This window comes from Sinohyriopsis cumingii, chromosome 3 (genome assembly GCF_028554795.1).
Source record: "Sinohyriopsis cumingii isolate HCF-2022 chromosome 3, ASM2855479v2, whole genome shotgun sequence".
In the NCBI taxonomy this organism is placed as follows: domain Eukaryota; kingdom Metazoa; phylum Mollusca; class Bivalvia; order Unionida; family Unionidae; genus Sinohyriopsis; species Sinohyriopsis cumingii.
In genome coordinates this window covers 25943888-25964363 of record NC_142963.1, presented here as the reverse complement: position 1 = coordinate 25964363, position 20476 = coordinate 25943888, and the positions used below count along the sequence as shown (strand labels likewise).

Genomic DNA, 20476 nt, shown 5'->3' with positions numbered 1-20476 from the left:
ATTGCTTTTTATTTTACTGAGAAGAATCAGTTAAATTATTTATTGGAATTACAAAGTACTCATGTGATTGTTTGAATAAACACTTTTCTGGGAATGAATTCAAAGACATTATGGATAATGCCATTGTAATACATGCAAACTGTTGTCACTTCAGCACATTTAAGGCTGTTGATATATCAGCACATTGAAGACCTGGAATTGATTCGGAACAATATTCTTTTGGACTTATAATATAACTTTCAGGATTATTTTGGATTTAATTCCCTATACTGTAAGTTCCCCTTAACTTTTCATTTTAAAGCTAGATAATTAAATTATTTCTTAAGTTTTACAAAACTTGTAAGATTTGCTTCTTTCTATTACTTAGTTTAAGACCATAGAGTCATAAGAATTGAAATATAATTATTTCTTTCTGAAATGTTTCATTAAACATTATAATAAAATATTGAACACAATTTGACATTTAGATAATTAGCAGCATCTACGCTACTAATCAAATTTTACCATGGCACAATAAAATTGTCCATTTCTTTCTTTGCTATCGTCTGCTTGTATTTAGCGCTGAACTGCGCACTCGAGTTTGTTCGGATCTTACCGTTCGGTCAATGGTGAAATTCAAGCCTATCCGAATGCAAAACGGCACTTCTAGACGGTTGTTGTCCCAACGTCCAAATCGACGAACAACTATTGCATTTTCTCCAGTATGTCACAGATTGAACGAAGTGTGTCGAGCTGTTTTGAAAATTGAACTATTCTTGATTACGACTAGCCTAAGTTGGAAATTAGCAGACGCAATTAGGAACAGCTAGCAGTGTTGAAACTACCGAGGGGTGCGGACCGGTGTCTTCCCTTGCGTTATATTATTGCAGGTTAGAACCTCCATCCCTTGATTTTCTTTGTAACGAGCCCCTGTGGCAGAATGAAGAAATAAATTGTCTCTGATTTGGATAAATACATACATTTATATGCGGCTAACTGTTTAACAAAATCTCAAGATGTCGTAAACATTACACGGTCAATAGGCAAAATTAGGGATAGAATTGATGAAAGACAAAGTTTGGATTAAAACGCCACATGGTGACCCTGTGTACGAAGTAGATGTAGCTGAGAAAAACAATAGGAATCGAAGATATTGAATAAATTTAACATTATTTATACACGTGAGCTGCAGGGCGTCTGAACTAACTTTATTGGTAGGATAGCTGAAGCCCAGCGGATGGTGACGAAGGGTTGGTGAGGGTGAACATGTAGTAGAGAAGGAGCAGGAAATTCTGAAAACGGCTCTCAGCGGCTGCCAGCAATAACAGAAAGAGGCATGTCCGAAAACGATGCTTCTCTCTTATGTAGCCCCTCTAGAAATATAAAGGCTACCCCTCTTTCACCGACCTGACTCTCATGAGCGTCTCTACGCTTTATAAAGAAGGAAAAGAAAGAATATTGCCCCATCGATGTGCAGACTGTGGAGACACTAATATAATTTCGTCATTAACTTTAACTTTATAAAACAATCTGGCTATCTTTGTGAGTTTTAAGGCACCTTTGCACTTTATATGGGATATATGCTGGCAAGCAGTGCATCATAAATATTAACAAGGCTCCGAATATACTAGTTATAAAGTTTGATTGTTTCATATTTCTCGTTAACTGGTCGTTTGGTGTCTGTTTCTAAGCCTAAATGTAGGCCTTTGCCTGAGAGGACTGATTTGCTGAGGTCGTTTAAATGCAGTTGTAAGCGCTTTGTTTTTGTGCCTATAACCGCGAACATCTTTCTGGTGACTTGGAAAATGATAAAATTGTCCAGATAAGACCTCTTTGTCTAATATCAGCAGTAAATTTTACTTTAGATATTGTGCCATACTAGCTCCATCTACAGCTGGCATGGTTACCTATAAACATGTTAGTGCTAAGAAGAAAGAAATTATAAGCACAACTGATACCAATTGATCGGACTATAGATGCGTCAACACAACCTACTCGTCAAGGTCAGAAGGTGACACTAGTCACCAAGGTTCAGCACCCATGCAGAGTTTCCTCTGGTAAAGGCTTGGCGGGATATTTTAAAACAACGCCTTGCTGAGAAGAAAAAACAAAACGGATATTGCAGACACGCACGCAGCTGCAACTGTCATTTCGACACGGCAAGCTCAAGAGTTGGAGATCAGCAGGAGGTGATACCATCTTATGTTATTTTGGGTGGCCTGGAAAAAATGTTGCAAGGGCGTTTATCAAGAAGCAGGACATATGGAAAATCGACCTGACGGAGCCGCACAATGTTATCCGCACGAGGTTTAATGCTTCAAACCCGTACGAGATGTTCCAGTTTAACCTTATGTTTCTGCCGTGCGACAAGTTTGGACGATTTATGTACAAGTGGTTTCTGTCGTCAGTCGTTACAAGAAGGTCTGACCCATGGACATAAAGAAAGCTTGCAAAGTCATCGACGCTTTGGCAAGTATCGACAAACAGAGCCTCTAAAAGGGGTCCAATTTCCTGCAGGTTAATCCCAGTCTAGAGTTTATGGACGTCGTGTCGCAACTCTTGGCCAAGCACGGCGTACAGGTGAGAAGGAGTGAGTCAGACAACGATTGCGCCTTGGGCATTGTGGAGTGATTCAGTTGTACTTGCCAAACGGCTCATTGGGCACCAGTACTCATATGATATGCTACTTTCCTCAGCAACAGGCATGACGACACTCGCTGGGTTCAGCGGCTGTCGGCCGTTGTGGTGGCCTAAGTGGCGAGGTAACACGATTTACAGGCATGGGACCTATTGATGCCATTCTTAAAAGCCCCGCACGGGGTACATCTGCAACGCCTGGTCTCAATACTTTTGGTGCGATACATATATGCACTGGGAGAGCTGGAAGGTGGATAACTCCGCGCCACTGACTTGATGTTCTATATAAATATCTAAAGTCTTAAACGTGCGGTTTCTAAGATCGGCTAGCCCGTACTATATAATTTGTTTAGCAACAACGTTGCATGCATATCATCATGTCGCTCTTTGAGTGTTTAGAACGAACGGGCTAAGGTTATGGTTAATAATTGCGCATGTCTTCTTGGCAAAGCCTTCTCCTCCTCCTTTGAGAGATGAAAGGCATTACGTTACCGGCAGATCATCGGACCTGTGAGCCGTTGGGTCCGGCATTGCGAGAACTACAGTGATCTACATCCACTATTCGGGCTTGGGTGTGTGGACTGCGCTGTATTTGGTGTGCCATTGCTTGCAGGAGCAAATCGTTATATTGGTCTATTCTGTAAGCAGAGCACGGCAGTTGTTCTTGCAAATAAAAACGACGCATTCGTTGCAGATGGGCTGTTCATTTGCATAGGCTAGAGCTCCGCCTTGTCGGGCCACATACTCGGGTTTGATGTAAAGTAGCTATCAATGTGGCCTCAGTAGGAAACATTTGTAGCATGTTGACACCCATGTAGGCAAACATGGAACCAGGAGGCACGTGTACCAGGAGGTGCACGTCATTCGTAGTATGTAATGACGTTGCCAATGGACGTCTTGTCATAAGGAACCACTTAGCTGGTCTCTCGGCAGATACCCACTAGAAAGTCTATCTTTTCCCGGTCTATAACCAGCGGGTGCGTCATGCGCTTGTAACCATTTGCATTATCGGTTGTAAATTTGCCGATGGTACTGCGACGAATTTCCTTGTCATCAGGCATCCAGACTTTCTTTGATCTGTTTCTTACAGAAGATAATGGCATCGGTTAATTCCATGTGCGGGAACACGCCCGTCCCGAACATAAGCTACAACAAACAGCACCCCGACAGTCTTGTCGTTGCGGGCGTTATAGTTTTCTTTAGCTTTCATAAAGTGACGGCCAAATCAGACAGGGATAACTGAGTGCATTTGGGAGCAAAGTCCCAAGAACGAAGCTATGCAAATCTGATGAGGTCTTAAGTGAGTGGTCCGTTTATAGCCAAACATGTTATCCACGGGTGGCCAAATCGTTTCAAGTATAGGGTACACGCTCCTATGCCCAAAGGCTGCATGAGTAGCAGGCAGTATTGTCAAGACTCACAATCTCAAACGCATTGTAAGTATGGGGGCTGTTAAAGAGACCACAATGTCCAAACTCAACGCCTGCCTGCTGAATGTTCTCCAGCGTAGTCACAGACAACATCAGTAAGGAATCCAGGTTTCGTATCACTCAAAATCTCAACCACCTTTTCGCTCTTGCGATTTTCTGTCTTTTCCAGGACATGTTTGCCTACTCTCATCCACTCACCCTTTTCCTCATCATAGTAGAAATAATAATGCGAATGAAAAACTGTTTGATTGTTGGAATAAGAATAATGGCTGATCGCTTGTTGGCTATTAAGATCAAACCCTCACCTCCGATTAAGTACCTCGCCAAGTAAAGCTAAAGACATGCGCAGCACTGACGACTTCACACTCTTCATTGGCGTCACGGATAAGTTAGACCGTTTTCAACAAGGTATCCACCTGCAGATCAATATTAAATCAACTGTTGATGCTAACGAAATTATTAATTTTGTTTCACATGCTGATGTAGACATTCAAAACAATTGGTTATAATCAATATGTTTTAGATATTATTAAAAGTGCTTAAATAAACTTCAAAACATGGCGGAGTAACAAACTGTGAAAAGACAATAAATCTGATCGAGACGAACACATGCACATTTGGATTTCATTTTTGTTATCTGCATAACTTTTATCAGATTTAAACGAAAGTGTTATTAAAATTTAAGATCCTTTATAGATCCATAGAATAATTTGGATACATGGTTACAGTTTATTTGATACATGGTTACAGTTTATTTGATACATGACTACAATTTATTTGATACATGCTTACAGTTTATTTGATACATGGTTACAGTTTATATGATGCATGGTTACAGTTTATTTGATACATGGTTACAGTTTATATAATACATGGTTACAGCTTATTTGATACATGGTTACAGTTTATATGATACATGGTTACAGTTTATTTGATACATGGTTACAGTTTATTTTTTTGATAAATGGTTAGAGTTTGTTTGATACATGGTTACAGTTTATATGATACATGGTTACTGTTTATTTGATACATGGTTACAGTTTATATGATGCATGGTTACAGTTTATTTGATACATGGTTACAGCTTATTTGATACATGGTTACAGTTTATTTGATACATGTTACAGTTTCTCCTTGATACGTACCATGGAACACATACTCTGTTTCTGACTGATGAGGGTAAGAATTATGATGATGTTAATAGGAAAACAACTTATTTTACCAAACTAGCTTCTAGTGTTAAACATTTTGAAATATCAGTATGAATGAGTCTACAAAAGTTGAGCCTTACTCCAAAGATAAAATAGAGGTGGAAAAAAATTCAGCGTCTTTTATTACTAGTGAAGAGACAGTTAAAAAATACAGTAAAACAAAACAAATAAACGTTTATTGAGGTTTTTGTTTCTTCTTCCTGCACATATTGTAACTGTTCTACATTTCAAATCGTCCAAATGTTTACCATATACAGCGTTATTCACAGCAATTTGAAAAGGCCCTTTTCAATCATTTTGTTTGCTTTTTATCAAATTTCTGTTGAGCTCAATGAAAGATTTATGCCATAGTTGTTGATCAAAGAAAACAAGTCTGGGTTTTACCACTAAATAACACATACGCTTAGATTTGAATTTCTGTTGTGTGTAAGACAGTTTTCCCCTTGTTTTCAGGAGGTCGTGGGTTCGGTCTCCTGCTGAGTCATAACAAAGACGTAAAAAAATGGTACTAACAGGTGCCTCGCTTGGCGCTCACCATTTATAGGTTAGTGTTAGGACTGGTCGGCCTGGTGTCAGGATAAGGTGACTAGGCGGCATGATGCCCCAGTGCTAGACATCACTATAAACTGCCACACTGCAGACATCGTAGCGATATGACTGAAAAATTGTTAAAGCTACATGAAAAATCCAAATCACACATACACATTCTCCTTGTTTTCAAGATACATATCAGTTTAGTACACCCACCCACCCCCGGCCCACAAGCCCCGCTCCAACCATCACTGCCTGAACCTGCAAGAATGAAGACGTATGAACTGACATAATTTAAACGGAATCTTTACAAAAAGACATAGTGGTCAAGTTAAAAGAAATGTAAGTGAGTACATGTTTTACTCTGGCAAGAATAAAAATTTATATGGAATCTTTGAGGAGGTTTAACCATACTGGGAAAAGATCATAAATAGAACAAACGAATAATTTAGTAATGTTAAGGTTCAGTTATGGTTATATTGTGTATATTTAATTCATGTTATGTGCTTAACATGTGTCCTTGGTTGTAAGTTGTAAAGAACATTCTGACATACCTAACATTTGTCCATGATTATAAGTTGTGAACAACACGATTATGTAGCAAGAGTTCTAGGCCGATCTTGTTAACATTTAGACGGTTATTTCATTGGAAATCATCACATTCTCTCATGCTAAAGGTCAAGAAAGAATGTTTATAAATAGGGATTTGATAAACAAATAATCTCTTCCTATTTTAGATCAGTCTCTGGGAATCTAGTTGTGTTTTTTGAAATCAGAAACAATCTAAGACGAATTATTTATTTAAAATATTAATTGGAATTACTAAACTGCCCATTGTCTATTGGTCCAACACACTATTTTGATTATTATGAGATCATTCAATGACATTCTGGATTGCGTCATTGTGGTACATCAGAACATTCAAGACGATCGGAATTCATTCGGAATATTTTATAGTTGAGGTCTTGTAATAGGACATGTAAGATTATTTGGGATTTATTTCATAATACAGTAAGTGTCTCTTGAATTGCCACTTTGTGTTTCAAAGAAAAAGACTTGTTGATTTTACTTAAAATTGCTGGTTTTACTCTTTCTATTACATATGTAAAGACATAGAGTCGTAACACTTAACAAAAAGACTTTTGAAAATACATACTCGTGGAGAAAAGCTGACTACAGAACATTATTGCCATAGAACATGGACTATAACTATTTTATGCAGAAGCAAAGTCGATAATGCATTGATTATTTATTCGACATTTTGCATATCAACTTTGAAGTGTGATAGTTTAGACTAGTATAAGTAATATCAGCTAATAAGGGAAAGTATATTATGGATGTTGGACAGGACTGAGTGTCTGCGTGTACGTGAGAAAAAGACGGTCAATATTTATATTTTTTGGCTCTGTATTAACAATAGCAAATAACCATGTAGACAGACCATCAGATATAATATAGACTGATACCGTCGTTGGTTTGAAAGAAGTCAGGTAAAAATTGAGGACACTAGAAAATTTGAAATTGAATATGACATATTCGTAAATGTGTATCAAACGTTGCAAAGAGGAGACAGTTGAGGTAAGAGAAGCTGCATCAGTCCGGTTAGAACAAAAATTGAATAGACAACGAGATAACGATATGTCAATCATAATGCAATATAGTGGTCATAATGACTATAAAGACGGAAGATATCATTAAGTTGGAACATTTTATCTCAACATTGATATTTTCACAGACAAAAGGGCATAAAACGAAATATCTTTGCAACACAAATGCGTAAAAGTTTTCAATACACCAGAAAATTACCAGGATATAAAAGTCTATATAACTATTACATAACTCTAAATATATTATGCCTCGAGAAGGATAATTTCCTACATTTCAAGTTCTATCAACGTCAATTAAAAGTTCCAGGTGTTATATAGTGTGATTTGAAAGTAGTGTTTCATAGTGCTGTTTAAATGTTCATGTAAAACCTATTACCTATGTCGCAGATAATGTTGACTGCGTAGGTAGTTTTCCATAGATTGGTATGGTGTGTTATATATATATATATATATATATATATATATATATATATATATATATATATATATATATATATATATATATATATATATATATGGAACTGGCTCCGAATTATATGTTAAATATATACTTCACAACTGTCTGCTATTTTGTAGACATACTAAAGTCTGACTGGTCTAATAATTTTCAGCGCTTATAAATTATATATAGATAGTTTGTTGGTTTTATTTTGAAGCAATTCATCATTACAGTTATATTTATGTGCGAATCCCCTCTTTGGTTGTAATCATCACCAATAAGTCAATGATTTTCTTATTGGTTTAGAAACAGCAATACACTGCTTGTCTCACAAAGTTGTCTCCGCGGCTCTTTTGTAAGATAGATTTATTAGAAAGTTTGTAAATCAAAACGTGGTATAAAGATTATAAATAGCATATAAACCTACTGTATTAGAACGGCGGATATGATATGTACCCCATCTATTTTTGTCACGTGGGCGAATAAAACGCAGCCAGACTGGGTCTCGAAGCCGGTGTAGTATTACATTTTGACCCTCGTTGAATTCTGACCCGCCGGGTCATTTTTCAACGACCGTGATCAAAATTTCACGTTAAAATCTGACCCTTTTTTAAATGTCCTGTTAAATAACGACCTAGATGTAGTATCACATTTTGACCCTCGCTGAATTCTGACCCGGTCGGTAATTTTTCAACGTGATCAAAATTTCACGTTAAAAACTGACCCTTTTTTAATGTCCTGTTAAATAACGATCCGTTCAGGTGAAATTATGACCTTAGGGTAAAATGTTCTGTTATCAAAACTCAACGTTGATTTTTGAACCACTTCTAAAATGAAATCAACTTATTACTCACTGAGCTTTGTCTTTTTTAATTTTTTTCTTTTTCTTTTAAGGAAACAATTGTGTGCAATAGAATGTTGTTAATCTGTCACTAACGTAATTCTCTCCGTTATACATTTTTTTTTTAAATGTCCCAAAATGCGGAACATTTTTAAAATAGCTGAACTTTGCTTTGGACAAATTGGACAAACTGATAAATGAATGACTATGTTTCACTTCGGTAAAGTCGCAAGGTTCAACAGGGCAGGTAAACAACTGAACAGTATATTAGCGATGATCAGGAGCGTAGCTGCCTACAAGGCAGCTGCCTACACAGAATTTTGACGATTTTTTTCAATGGTTTAAGTTTCACTCACGAATCCGAAATGAAATCTATATTTATATAATACAATACATACGGAAAAGATGATTCATTAGGAGAAAAAACACGAACAAGATAGTAGCAAACTCGATTTTATTGAGTTTGTTCTTAAGAATTTGATGTTTTATTTATATTTTGACAGTATTAAAACAGTACCAAGGTTCAGACAGTCTCAACAAGATGCATGAAATGCTGTCTCAGAGCCTCTAGATTGTAATAATGTTGCCCCGTACCCACACACACCCCACTCCTCTAGCAGTTCGAGGCTTCGCCGTTCAACATGCCTAATCATCAATCATATACTAGCTACGTCCCTGAGGATAATTATAACAGTAAATAAGAACCCGTGAATAATGAATAAACCATCTACAGTCGGTTTAAAGATGAATACATGTACTAATGAACGACTTTGTCTATTTGTTACTGTAGGTAAATCGGGTAAAATTAGGATTTTATTAAATGAAAATGCAGGTTTTATATATATATATATATATATATATATATATATATATATATATATATATATATATATATATATATATATATATAAGAATTAACGTTCAGTTTAAAGTTTGTGATGGATCGGTTGCGTAGGCGGTTCAGCGTATTATTTAAGAAAACCATATATATATATATATATATATATATATATATATATATATATATATATATATATATATGTTTAGTATGTGTATAAGCGTTCGAATCCCAGTGAGGGCACTCTTTCATTAATTTATTTGAAATCGAATTTTGAAGTATTGATATGCAATTTGTTCCAACGTTTTCTAGTTTATAATGTATTTTTGAAATTATTTTTGGGAAATGCATATTATTTTATTTTCATAAACATTCTGCATTTTAAATTACAAAATAATATTCAAGCGATACGACAAAAAAGGCGTGGCGATGTAACTCTTGTTAGACCTAATATGCCGTGTATGTTTCTGAAGTGACCGCGTCTTCGCTTGCGGTTTATATATACGTGCATTTAAGACATTTTGATACAGTCTTAAAATTGCACACCGGTGCTCTTAAAATCGATAATGCTAACTGTTTTGTCATGATATTACATCAAATAAAAATCTCAGATATGCATCGGCATGTATTATGCATTATATATATTTTTTTTAAAATCATATCGATTGGGGAATAGAACCATTGACCCTTTCTTGATAGACAAGATTTGAAAAAGCTTAAATGGCATGCATTTTAATGCGAATCATTTCAACTGTTATCATTATACATGGTTATAACTTATCTTCCTATAAAAACACCAATGTTTATAACGGTTATCATGTAACTATCGGCCGACAATACAGAGAAGCAGAGATCAATTGACAATGTTTACGTTTAGACCAAATGTAAACAATATATATATTTAAATTTTAAAAATACATTTCTTAATTTTATTACAAGAAAAACGTAAAACCCGCGGCCGTAAAATATTGCTAATTTAGCACGATTTACCTGTATTAAAAGATTTCCAAAAATGGCTTCCTTCACTTGGAATTAAATTATATTGTACTTGGGTAGCGAACATTCCATTAATCTTTCAAATTCTGACGAATACAATTGAATAGTTGGGAGCAATCAAGTTTCCAAAAAGCAAGCAAAATCTCTTAAGCTTTTGCTACATTTAAACTAGTATTATGTGTTATTTGTTCAAAATCCCTCAACATGTAAGGGTGATATGGAGCGGAAACCAAATATATAGTCTATTGGACCTTTGATCACAAAATATCACATTTAACCGACAAGACTGGAATCGGCTCTCTGAGCATAATCTCAATATTGTGCAAATTTGTTTCATCTACTACAGTCAACTGGGATAATTACTGGAGCAGAAGATGTGTTTGTGGAGCAGCAAGACCTGGAAGGTGCCATCACTAACAGGTGAATGTGGAGTTCCAAAAAACAGCCCTTTTCAGGGCTAACCAAAAACTCTAGAAAAGAAACACTATTCAATTTGCCAATGTGAGAATGTAGAGTAGTGTTTATATAAACACTCCCTCCTTTCCTGGTGTGTGTGTGTGTGTGTGTGTGTGTGTGTGTGTGTGTAAGCGTTCACATACGTTTGTGAGGATGATAGATTATTGGGTTTTGTAAGCGCTGAAGTACGTTTGTGTAGATAGTAGAGAGTATGGTTTTTTAAACCTTTACGTGTACTTATAGTATATTATGGTTATGCTTCTGCTTCTCCGTGTGCGGATAGTATATTGTGGTTATGTTTTTAGCTTCTCCCGTGTGTGGATGGTAGATTTTGGGGTTTGATTTGGCATCTCTGCGCGTGTGGGTAGTAAATAGTGGGTTCGTTTCTGCTTCCTGGCGTGTGTGGATGGTAGATTGTATGGTTTGATTTGGCATCTTTGCGTGTGTGGATAGTAAATGGTAGGTTTGTTTCTGCTTCTTGACGTGTGTGAATGGTAAATTATGCGTTTGATTTGCCTTCTTCTCGTGTGTGGATAGTAGATTGTGGTTATGTTTTGGCTTCTCAGCGTGTGTGGATAGTATATTATGGTTATGTTTCTGCTTCTCCGTGTGTGGATAGTAGATTATCGGGGTTTGTAAGCGCTCACGTAGGTTTGTGTGGATAGTAGAGTGTGTGGTTGTTTAACTTTCCTTTTGTGTTAATAGTATAATTGGGTTTTGTTTTTGCTTCTCGGTGTGTGTGAATAGTATAGTTATGGTTTAATTTGGCTTCTCCCCGTGTGTGGATAGTATAGTTTGGGTTTGATTTGACTTCTCCGCGTGTGTGGATAGTAGATTTTGTGTTTAATTTGGCATCTCTGTGTGTGTGGATAGTAAATGGTGTGTTTGATTCTGCTTCTTGACGTGTGTGAATGGTAAATTTTGGGTTTGATTTGGCTTCTCAGCGTGTGTGGACAGTATATTACGGTTATGTTTCTGCTTCTCAGCGTGTGTGGATAGTAGATTGTGGTTATGTTGTTAGCTTCTCCCGTGTGTGGATGGTAAATTTTGGGGTTTGATTTGCATCTCTGCGTGTGTGGATAGTAAATGATGGGTTTGTTTCTGCTTCTTGGCTTGTGTGGATGGTATATTTTGGGGTTTGATTTGGCATCTCTGCGTGTGTGGATAGTATATAATGTGGTTAGTTTTTTGTCTCATTACCTTTGTGTGAATAGAAGATAATATGAGAAGACAACAGTAGGGGATGTTTTCCTTCACGTCCGTGCTTTAGAAAGAAATGTAAAAAAGGCCCGTCATTCGTGCCATTCTACGGAATAAGCGAAAAGAAGATTATAGCAGTACCTGACTTATTTAACCAGTTGAAGGAGAGTTGGTATTGGATGACAGATCCGGAGTATGTAGTGGAAAGACTTGAAAGAGAACGGAAGTTCCCAGGCAGCTTGGACTTTGCAAACAATCTGAAAATAGCCAGGGAGAACATTCAAAGGATGATAGAAGAAGAGGTAAAGAAGTTGAGAGGTTTCATCTCGCCTGAATATGTAAGAATCGGAACATTGAAGCAATCTCTTGAAATTGTTATCAAAGTCAGGTGTTTTTTGGATGATATCTTCAATTTGACAGAGTGGGCTTTTGTCAAAAAGGGACGGGACCAAGTCCATAAAGCAGAAGAAATTATGAAAAGGGTCTTGGAAGAAGAAGTCGAGAACGTTAAAGACACATGGGCAAAAGATAGGAAAGAACGAGAGAGCAGAAAGAAAAAAGAAGCATTTGAGAGAATGAACAAAAACTGGATGAATGTCCAGGAGAAATGTAGAGCGATAGGTCATCCAGACTAGATTCCTGAGTTGGAACACAAAAAGAAAGGAATATTGGGAAAATTTAGGAGATGGATAAAGAAATGGAGAAAGTAGAAGAAGAAAAAGCAGAATAACCAAATGACTTTCATGCCTAACCCTCCCAAAAAAATTATTTTTAAAATGTGGTATCAGTGTTTATAATCCACGATATATTCCCATGTTTATTTCACCTTGACGCTAGGCAGGCCCATGATATATTCCTATGTTAATTTTCCCTTGATGCTATACAGGCCCAGGTTGTACTTCAAAGTACTTGTCGCTATATCGTCCCACGGGACCTTGTAATGGTAATTCCCATTATCGCTATAACTCTTGTCGCCATATCGTCCCAGGGTGGTTTGTAATGCTAATTCCCATTGTCGCTATAAATCTTAAAGCCATATCGTCCCAGGGTGGTTTGTAATGCTAACTCCCATCATCGCCCTATCGTCCCACTATACTACTCTGATGTCTTTCTTTAAATGTTGGTCTACATCTGAAAGTGCTCTACAGGCGTAGGCAATAATCTTTCCATTATTAGTTAATAATGTGCCTAGACCGACAGGAATTGCATGTACAAGTAATTGCGTTTCCTTATTAGGATCGAATTACGCTATTATTGCGTTATTTTATTAGATTCTGTTTGAGTTTTTCAAACGCTTTATCGTTTTTCACTGCATTCCCATGGTTGATTTTGTTTGGTTAAGGCTCCAAGAGGGTCATTGATTGTTTGATGGAACGCAGCAGGCGAAGTACAAACAAAATTATATCCATTTCAAATATGGAAGATAACTATATTCATAATTTCATTACTACATGTACTGCATTACATTGCTTTTGTTGATTTTATACATACTAAGCAATTATTTACTGACGATTCATAAATCCACTAATGCATAACTTAAAACAATATCCGTTAAAAAATGACCCGGAAATCTGATCAAAATTCAACGCTGCGATCAGCTTTCAACGACTGTGAAAATCAATATTCAACGTTAAGAACTGACCCTGGGTCAACTTTTAACGTTAAAAGCAGACCCAGAGGGTCAGAATTCAACGAGGGTAAAAAAAAACAAAAAACCGACTTCGGAAGCACGTACATGTGACACTAGAAAACACCATTCTTCTGTGCTTCTTTGTCAAAACGTGGTTCTACAGTGGAATCTAACTTCTACGGAGAAAAATACGTGGACAGGGCTTGATCCATGGACTTTTATAACTCTATACGGGTGATCTACCATCAGATCTCTCTGAGCTAATGCCTTTATTTAGTTCCTTCGACATATACATCGTTATTGTCTAGCCTGTATCAGCAGATGGCGAGACACGGGTATCAGTTTTCCAATACCGGCGTCATCAATATGAAGATGACGTGCTAGCTTTTCAAAGCCGTGCATAACCGCTGCATCTGTTTTGTATTCCAAGAAAACTTTGGCATAAGATTAAGGCATGCCTGAGGTTTATACCGTGATATACCAATAATATGTTTGAATCGATCGTTGTTAAGAGGGTGGCTTCCTCATATTTGTGTTAACCTTCTACATGAGTGTTCGCTTTATTATTTTTGAATTTTTTTTTGGTGGTTATTTATGGGGTTGGGTAAAAAATTTCAAACCGTGATAACTTCTACATATCTCTAACAGTTTTGCATGTATGAATCATGCATCTTGACTGGGTCGTACATCATGAGACATACAATTCATCGCTGGCAAAAGTGTGTCACACTGACATACTTTTAACGCTCCTTTTTTGTTGTATTTACCTTTTCTATTACGCTTTGTTTAGTTGCAAACAGTCACGACACTTGATGGATGCATTCACTTTTCTGAATACTAGTCATATCAAGCAGATAAAGGTGATTTACTTTTAATGCTCAACTGATTACGTTCAATTTACGAATCTAAATCTGTTGCTTTGGATAGTAGTTGTGCATATGAGCGAGTGATACCAGGTATATGGTAGGAAGGGCAACGAAAAGTATATTGGTAGAGAAATCGTCGACGTTTCCCTTGAATATGATAATACCACTAACACAATACTAAATTTGGTGATAACATATCAAAACAGAGAAAACCATACTCTGAAAATGCATTACATTCAATTTAGTTTCTATTTAGATCTTTTTTTAACAATGGTTTTAGTGGCGAGTTTGACGATTTTGCGAAAAACGCCAAGTTGAAAACACTCTTTACGGGCAATGATGGAACACGAGATTGACTAGGTTACGAGGCAGTCACGTGAGACCTTGACGTAGCATTTAATGGTAAAATCTCCACTATACAGCCTGGTTTATTTTTTTTCTTCCATCTGTGGATTTTCATCTGTGTTAAGAGAGGCAAGGTAGGATCGATAATCGGAACGTCATCGGCCTTTACCAGCGCCAGATACGTTTTAAGGAGTTTGGGGGCCCTAGGCACAAACCCTAACCTTAAACGTAACCCGATTTCCGCCTCAGTCTCAGATATAGAGTATTGCATTGCATTTCCATGCGCATCTGTGTAATTTTGTTAAATTTATTAATATAGTACTAAACTGCTAACACAGCTAACACATCAAACTGCGTAGGCCTACTTCGAGTGTAAAACAAATAAAAGTTTAGTTAAACATATGCTAAAGTTTTTATTGTTAATTAAATTGAAAGCGAGATTGTATTATTGTAATGACTAAATGTTTGCTTACTTTGCTATACATTGTCAGGACATTTTCTTACAAACATCGCTTTCGTGTTTTGCTCTCAGCAAAGTCTCTGATAATATCATCGAAATTCAAAGACTACAACACATCTGATTATATGCTCGTGACAGCAACAGATAGTTTAGTCGTTCTTGCATCATACGGCTGCGAAGCTCGTTCTTGATTAATTTAGGTTTTGAGAAAGAACGTTCACCGGTACAGTTTGTCACCATCATTTACAGAAACGTTCTTATTGCAATTTCAACGTTTGGAAACGTTGATTCCAGATTGTCATTCTTTATCATGGCATATATTACTGACATAGATGGCACTGATGTTTTTGCACATGACACTGACATATAGTGTTTCAGGTGTACACATTCTGAAATTAGTTCGTGTTGGTCAAGATCTTGAGGATAGAACTTTGCAAGCTTTTCACTGTATTCTGTTATTTGTTCAACATTCAAATGGTCCAGTTTGATTAAGAATGTAAATCTGCTGCTGATTTCTTCATAAGCTTCTTCACGCTTGTTTAGTTCAGTGATCAATGAGTCCATGATTGGCAAGTAGGTTTGAATTCTAAATTTTGTGCTCGCATCCACAGCTACAACCCGCTGCAGGACATCACGCCAATATTGCTGTTCCACTTTTAATTGCTTCATTAATTGTGTATCAATGTGACCAGCTTCTCTAACACGCTCAGTGTAAATAAGCATGCACTTTCGATGACCCTCACCATTTTCACGTTCGCTGAGACGTGTCATGGCATTCTTCCAATCGTTAAAGCCAGTTGTGCATAGAGCAGATTGATGACCCATCGTAGTTGTTGAAAACAAACGACACACAAAGCAATAAACGGACTTTTGTTATGGAGAATAGAGTAGCCACTCGCGACAAACTCATTCACCATTTCGCAGGAATCAGTTAAGCAACGTCTCTGCAACTTATCTCCAGTTCCATACAGACGTTGAGTCGTACTAAAATCAGACTCTTTATGCTGGCACCTAGCAGGACCTCTACGAATCCAATAAGATTGTAATACTTCAGTGATTGGACTCCATAAGGCTGCATCTGTTGGATAGCCCACCGAGCTGACATCTTGTGGAATTTTTTCGACTGTTGGTGTTATGACAATATCTAAACTTTCAACGGGTAGACTATCATCTTGCACTTGCAGCGACACTAACTGTTCATCTTTATCACAGACAGTGGCATCAGTAGACGAGCAAGACGACTTGAGAGTATCTTGCGTCTCAACAATGTCGGACTGAAATGATGATTGTGCTTTCTGACTTTGAAAAAAAGACGATACTTTGGATGTTTGGCCAACCCTTCCAATTCTGCTGCTTCCTTCTTTCTCTTCGCAGCACCACTCATAATTTCTACTCATTCTTGGTGGGCTGTCTAATGGTTCGTTTAATACAGGGGTGGGCAAATTGCGGCCCGCGGGCCACATGCGGCCCGCCACAGAGTTTTTTGTGGCCCGCCAAAACATTCAGAAAAACCCGCCTTGAACTGAGATTTGCTTCCTGTGCGCGACCGAAAATTCGTCTCGTGTTTTCCATATGGGCGGCTACGTCAATGCGCGTGCGCAGGCAGTGTAGATACGCACTTTTCCGGTTGGTCTGTTTCATTTCAATTTTGTCTTTGCAACAGTAAAATCTATAAATTTCCAAATTAAGTGGGGCCATGAATCCTCCGAAAAAGTGTAAAATTGGTGATGAATCCCGTGTGTTTAATGAAGAATGGACATACAAATATTTCTTTGGTAATACAGGCAATAAAGCAGTGTGTTTACTGTGTCATGAAACGATTGCCGTATTTAAGGAGTACAATCTGAAACGACACCACGAAACAAAACATAACGAATTTGGCTGCAAACTTTCCGAGGAAGAACGCAAGAAAAAAGCTGCAGAGTGTGTTACAAAGCTGAAGAAGCAACAAACATTATTTACAAAGCAACCAACACTTCAGGATAGTGCTACAGAGGCCAGTTTCATGATAGCCTACAACCTCGCTAAACGCAACAAGCCTTTTTCGGATGGCGAGTTTGTTAAGCAGTGTATGGTAGATTGTGCAAGCGTATTGTGTCCTGATGTGAGAAGCAAATTTGAAAACGTTTCATTGTCAAGAGGGACTATAGTGCGCCGCATTGACTCAATGAGTGACAAACTCACAGAACAGCTGAAGACTGCGAGCAAAAATTTTTGTTTGGTTTTCTTTGGCACTGGATGAGAGCACAGATAACGAAGACACTGCACAGTTACTCATTTTCATCCGTGGAATTAATGAAAATTTTGTCATCACAGAGGAATTACTTGACCTGGAATCAATGAAAAGTACAACCACTGGTCAGGACTTGTTTGAGTGTGCTGTAAATTGTGTGGAGAAAAGTGGCTGGTCATGGAATAGAATAGCAAGCATTACAACAGATGGGGCCAGAGCTTTTACTGGAAAAAATGTGGGCATGGTTAAGCTTTTAAAAAACAAGTTACAAGCACAAGACACAGACAGTGATGTCTTGTCATTTCATTGCATTTTGCATCAGGAAAGCCTTTGTAAAGCTGCACTGGGCTTAAAGCATGTGGTAGAACCTGTTGTAAGTGTGGTGAACACAATCAGAGCAAGGGCACTCAACCATCGACAGTTCAAATCACTGCTTGAGGATATGGAGGCAGAGTATGAAGATGTAATTTACCACAACAGTGTGAGGTGGTTGAGCCTGGGCAAAGTGATAAAAAGAGTCTGGGTTTTGCAGAATGAAATCCTCTTATTTCTGGACATGAAGGGGATTTCTTGTGATTTTGTGACCAAAATGGGATGTGAGGAGTGGGGATATGAGATGATGTTTGCAGCTGATGTATTTGAGAAATTGAATGAACTGAATGTGACATTGCAGGGAAAGGGGTTGTTTGCACATGAAATGTGGAAGCATGTAAAATCATTCAAAGCAGAACTAGGTCTATTTGCAAGGCATGCAGTTGAGGGCAAGTTTTGTCATTTCCCTTTATTAGGAAAACAGAAAGTGCCTGAAAGTGTTTCCGCTAAGATTAGGGATCATTTGCAGAGTTTGGAGGACGATGTCACAAGAAGATTTCAGGACTTCAAGAAAATTGAGCCTAAATTTAATTTGCTGTCTGATCCTATCACTGCTGATATTGATACAGCGCCTGAGGAGCTGCAGCTTGAACTAACTGACATGCAGTCAGATCACACAGTGAAAGAAATGTTTAATGCTGTGACATTAGTTGACGTTTACAAATCTTTGTCTGCTGACAAATTCCCATGTGTGAAGAAATTTGCTGGGAAAATGTTCTCTATATTTGGATCTACATATATTTGTGAGCAAAGTTTTTCTTGCATGAAGATCAACAGGAGTAAATATAGATGCTCTTTGACAGACATAAACTTGCAGGCAGTGATGAGAATCTCAACAAGCAACTTCACTCCTGATTTCAAAAAAATTGTAAAAAAGTGTGATAGGGTACACTTGTCTCATTAAACTGATTCTGTAATTAAATGTGCTAGCAGCTAGAAAGCTAGATGATATGAAATTAGCCCAATAAATAAATTGAATAACACTGCCACTATTGTTTAATTTTTATTTATTGATTTTTATGATACAATTTATACTTTTTCTGAAATGAAATGTAATGTTAATTAATGAATACAATCATTTTAAACGGTGCGGCCCTCCGCTAACCTCCGCTCCCACAAAGTGGCCCCCGAGCCAAAACAATTGCCCACCCCTGGTTTAATAGATCGTAGTTAGTGAAAACAGACAAAATGGCAATTTGGTGATAACTGACAATTACAATCAGAATCTGCATAAAAGTCTTGTGTCTACAGGTACTGTCAGTCATTATATCCAGACATACATAGGAGTCTGCCGAAAGATGCAATTTAACTTTCGGCCGAAACCGAGACTACACCGAAAGCAACAATTTGGTCACTTTCTGCACCGACACCGAAACCGACACCGAAATTTTGTTTTTGGGCCGCCGCGGGGGCCCTAGGCACGTGCCTCGCGTGCCAATGCCTGAAAACGGCTCTGACAAGCGCATGCTAGAAAAAATCGTATGTATGTAATCAATGGCCATTTTAAACTGCTGTGAAGCTTGTGCTTGTTATTACGCTGTTATAATCTTCTTGACGTCACAATAACTAGATGAGTGTTATAACAACAACGTAAGCAATAGTTTCAGCTATAGAAAAGTCTGTTTTCTTCGATATTTCTGTTACAAATTGCAGGAATAAGGTTACATATTAAAATTACGTTTTTAAATATTTTTTATAAGAATTTATTCTTAGCAGATTGAGCGTGATGTTCGTCAGCCAAATATTTAACAATTCGGGAAGTACAACTACGATTACCACCGGGTCTCCTTCAGAGTTATTCGATTCCATCGGAAAGAGACGAGTACATTCCGATCCAGTACACTTCCACGAGGACGATGTACTAAGGTTTAGATGACCCGGTGTAAAAACAGTAAGTCAGCAATATAATCTTAAAGTATATGAGACGTGAAGAGCGTGGCATTTGTCCCTCAAAAATATCTCCCCTACCATGTTGATATTAAGTCTGCACTGTATTTCAACCAACCAGAGACAACTCATTCTCCTGCATCCGTTTGCCCAAGTCAGCATTGTTTTGCGTTTCCATCGTAATGTATATCTATATTGTGTTTAATTTATTGTCTATAAATATAGATTGTAAGGGCAATTTTGTAAACAATATTATATAGCTAATTTTTTCGTGATTGTGGATTTTGAACTTTGAGATAATGTAATTTATTTAAAAAAACATTTACTTGACATTTTTTTTACTGTGGAAGCTTCTAGAAGTGATAATGTTTATTAATTTAATGGGAAAATGACCCTCATCGTGGTTCATAGAGTTTTATATTAAAGTTGTTTATATTAGAATTACTCATTGATATCTTTAACATCAGTCTCAGTGGAATACATTTTAGACGTGTTCAGTAATAATTTGAGAGGATTTA

At 37.3% G+C, this 20476-nt stretch overlaps 2 protein-coding genes across 2 annotated transcripts; both read left to right on the top strand.

Moving 5' to 3' along the window:
- Positions 1 to 17162: 17162 nt before the first annotated feature.
- LOC149802577 (EPM2A-interacting protein 1-like) lies at positions 17163 to 17708 on the top strand. Its single transcript, XM_089953797.1, has one exon. The coding sequence runs from the start codon at positions 17163 to 17165 to the stop codon at positions 17706 to 17708; it is 546 nt and encodes a 181-aa protein (XP_089809923.1).
- Positions 17709 to 17805: 97 nt separating this feature from the next.
- Positions 17806 to 18975, top strand: LOC149802576 (general transcription factor II-I repeat domain-containing protein 2-like). Its single transcript, XM_089953796.1, has one exon. The coding sequence runs from the start codon at positions 17806 to 17808 to the stop codon at positions 18973 to 18975; it is 1170 nt and encodes a 389-aa protein (XP_089809922.1).
- Positions 18976 to 20476: the final 1501 nt, after the last annotated feature.

Coding starts and splice junctions, on each gene's coding strand:
- LOC149802576 (XM_089953796.1), top strand. CDS start 17,806: ATGAAAAGTACAACCACTGGTCAGGACTTGTTTGAGTGTGCTGTAAAT.
- LOC149802577 (XM_089953797.1), top strand. CDS start 17,163: ATGAATCCTCCGAAAAAGTGTAAAATTGGTGATGAATCCCGTGTGTTT.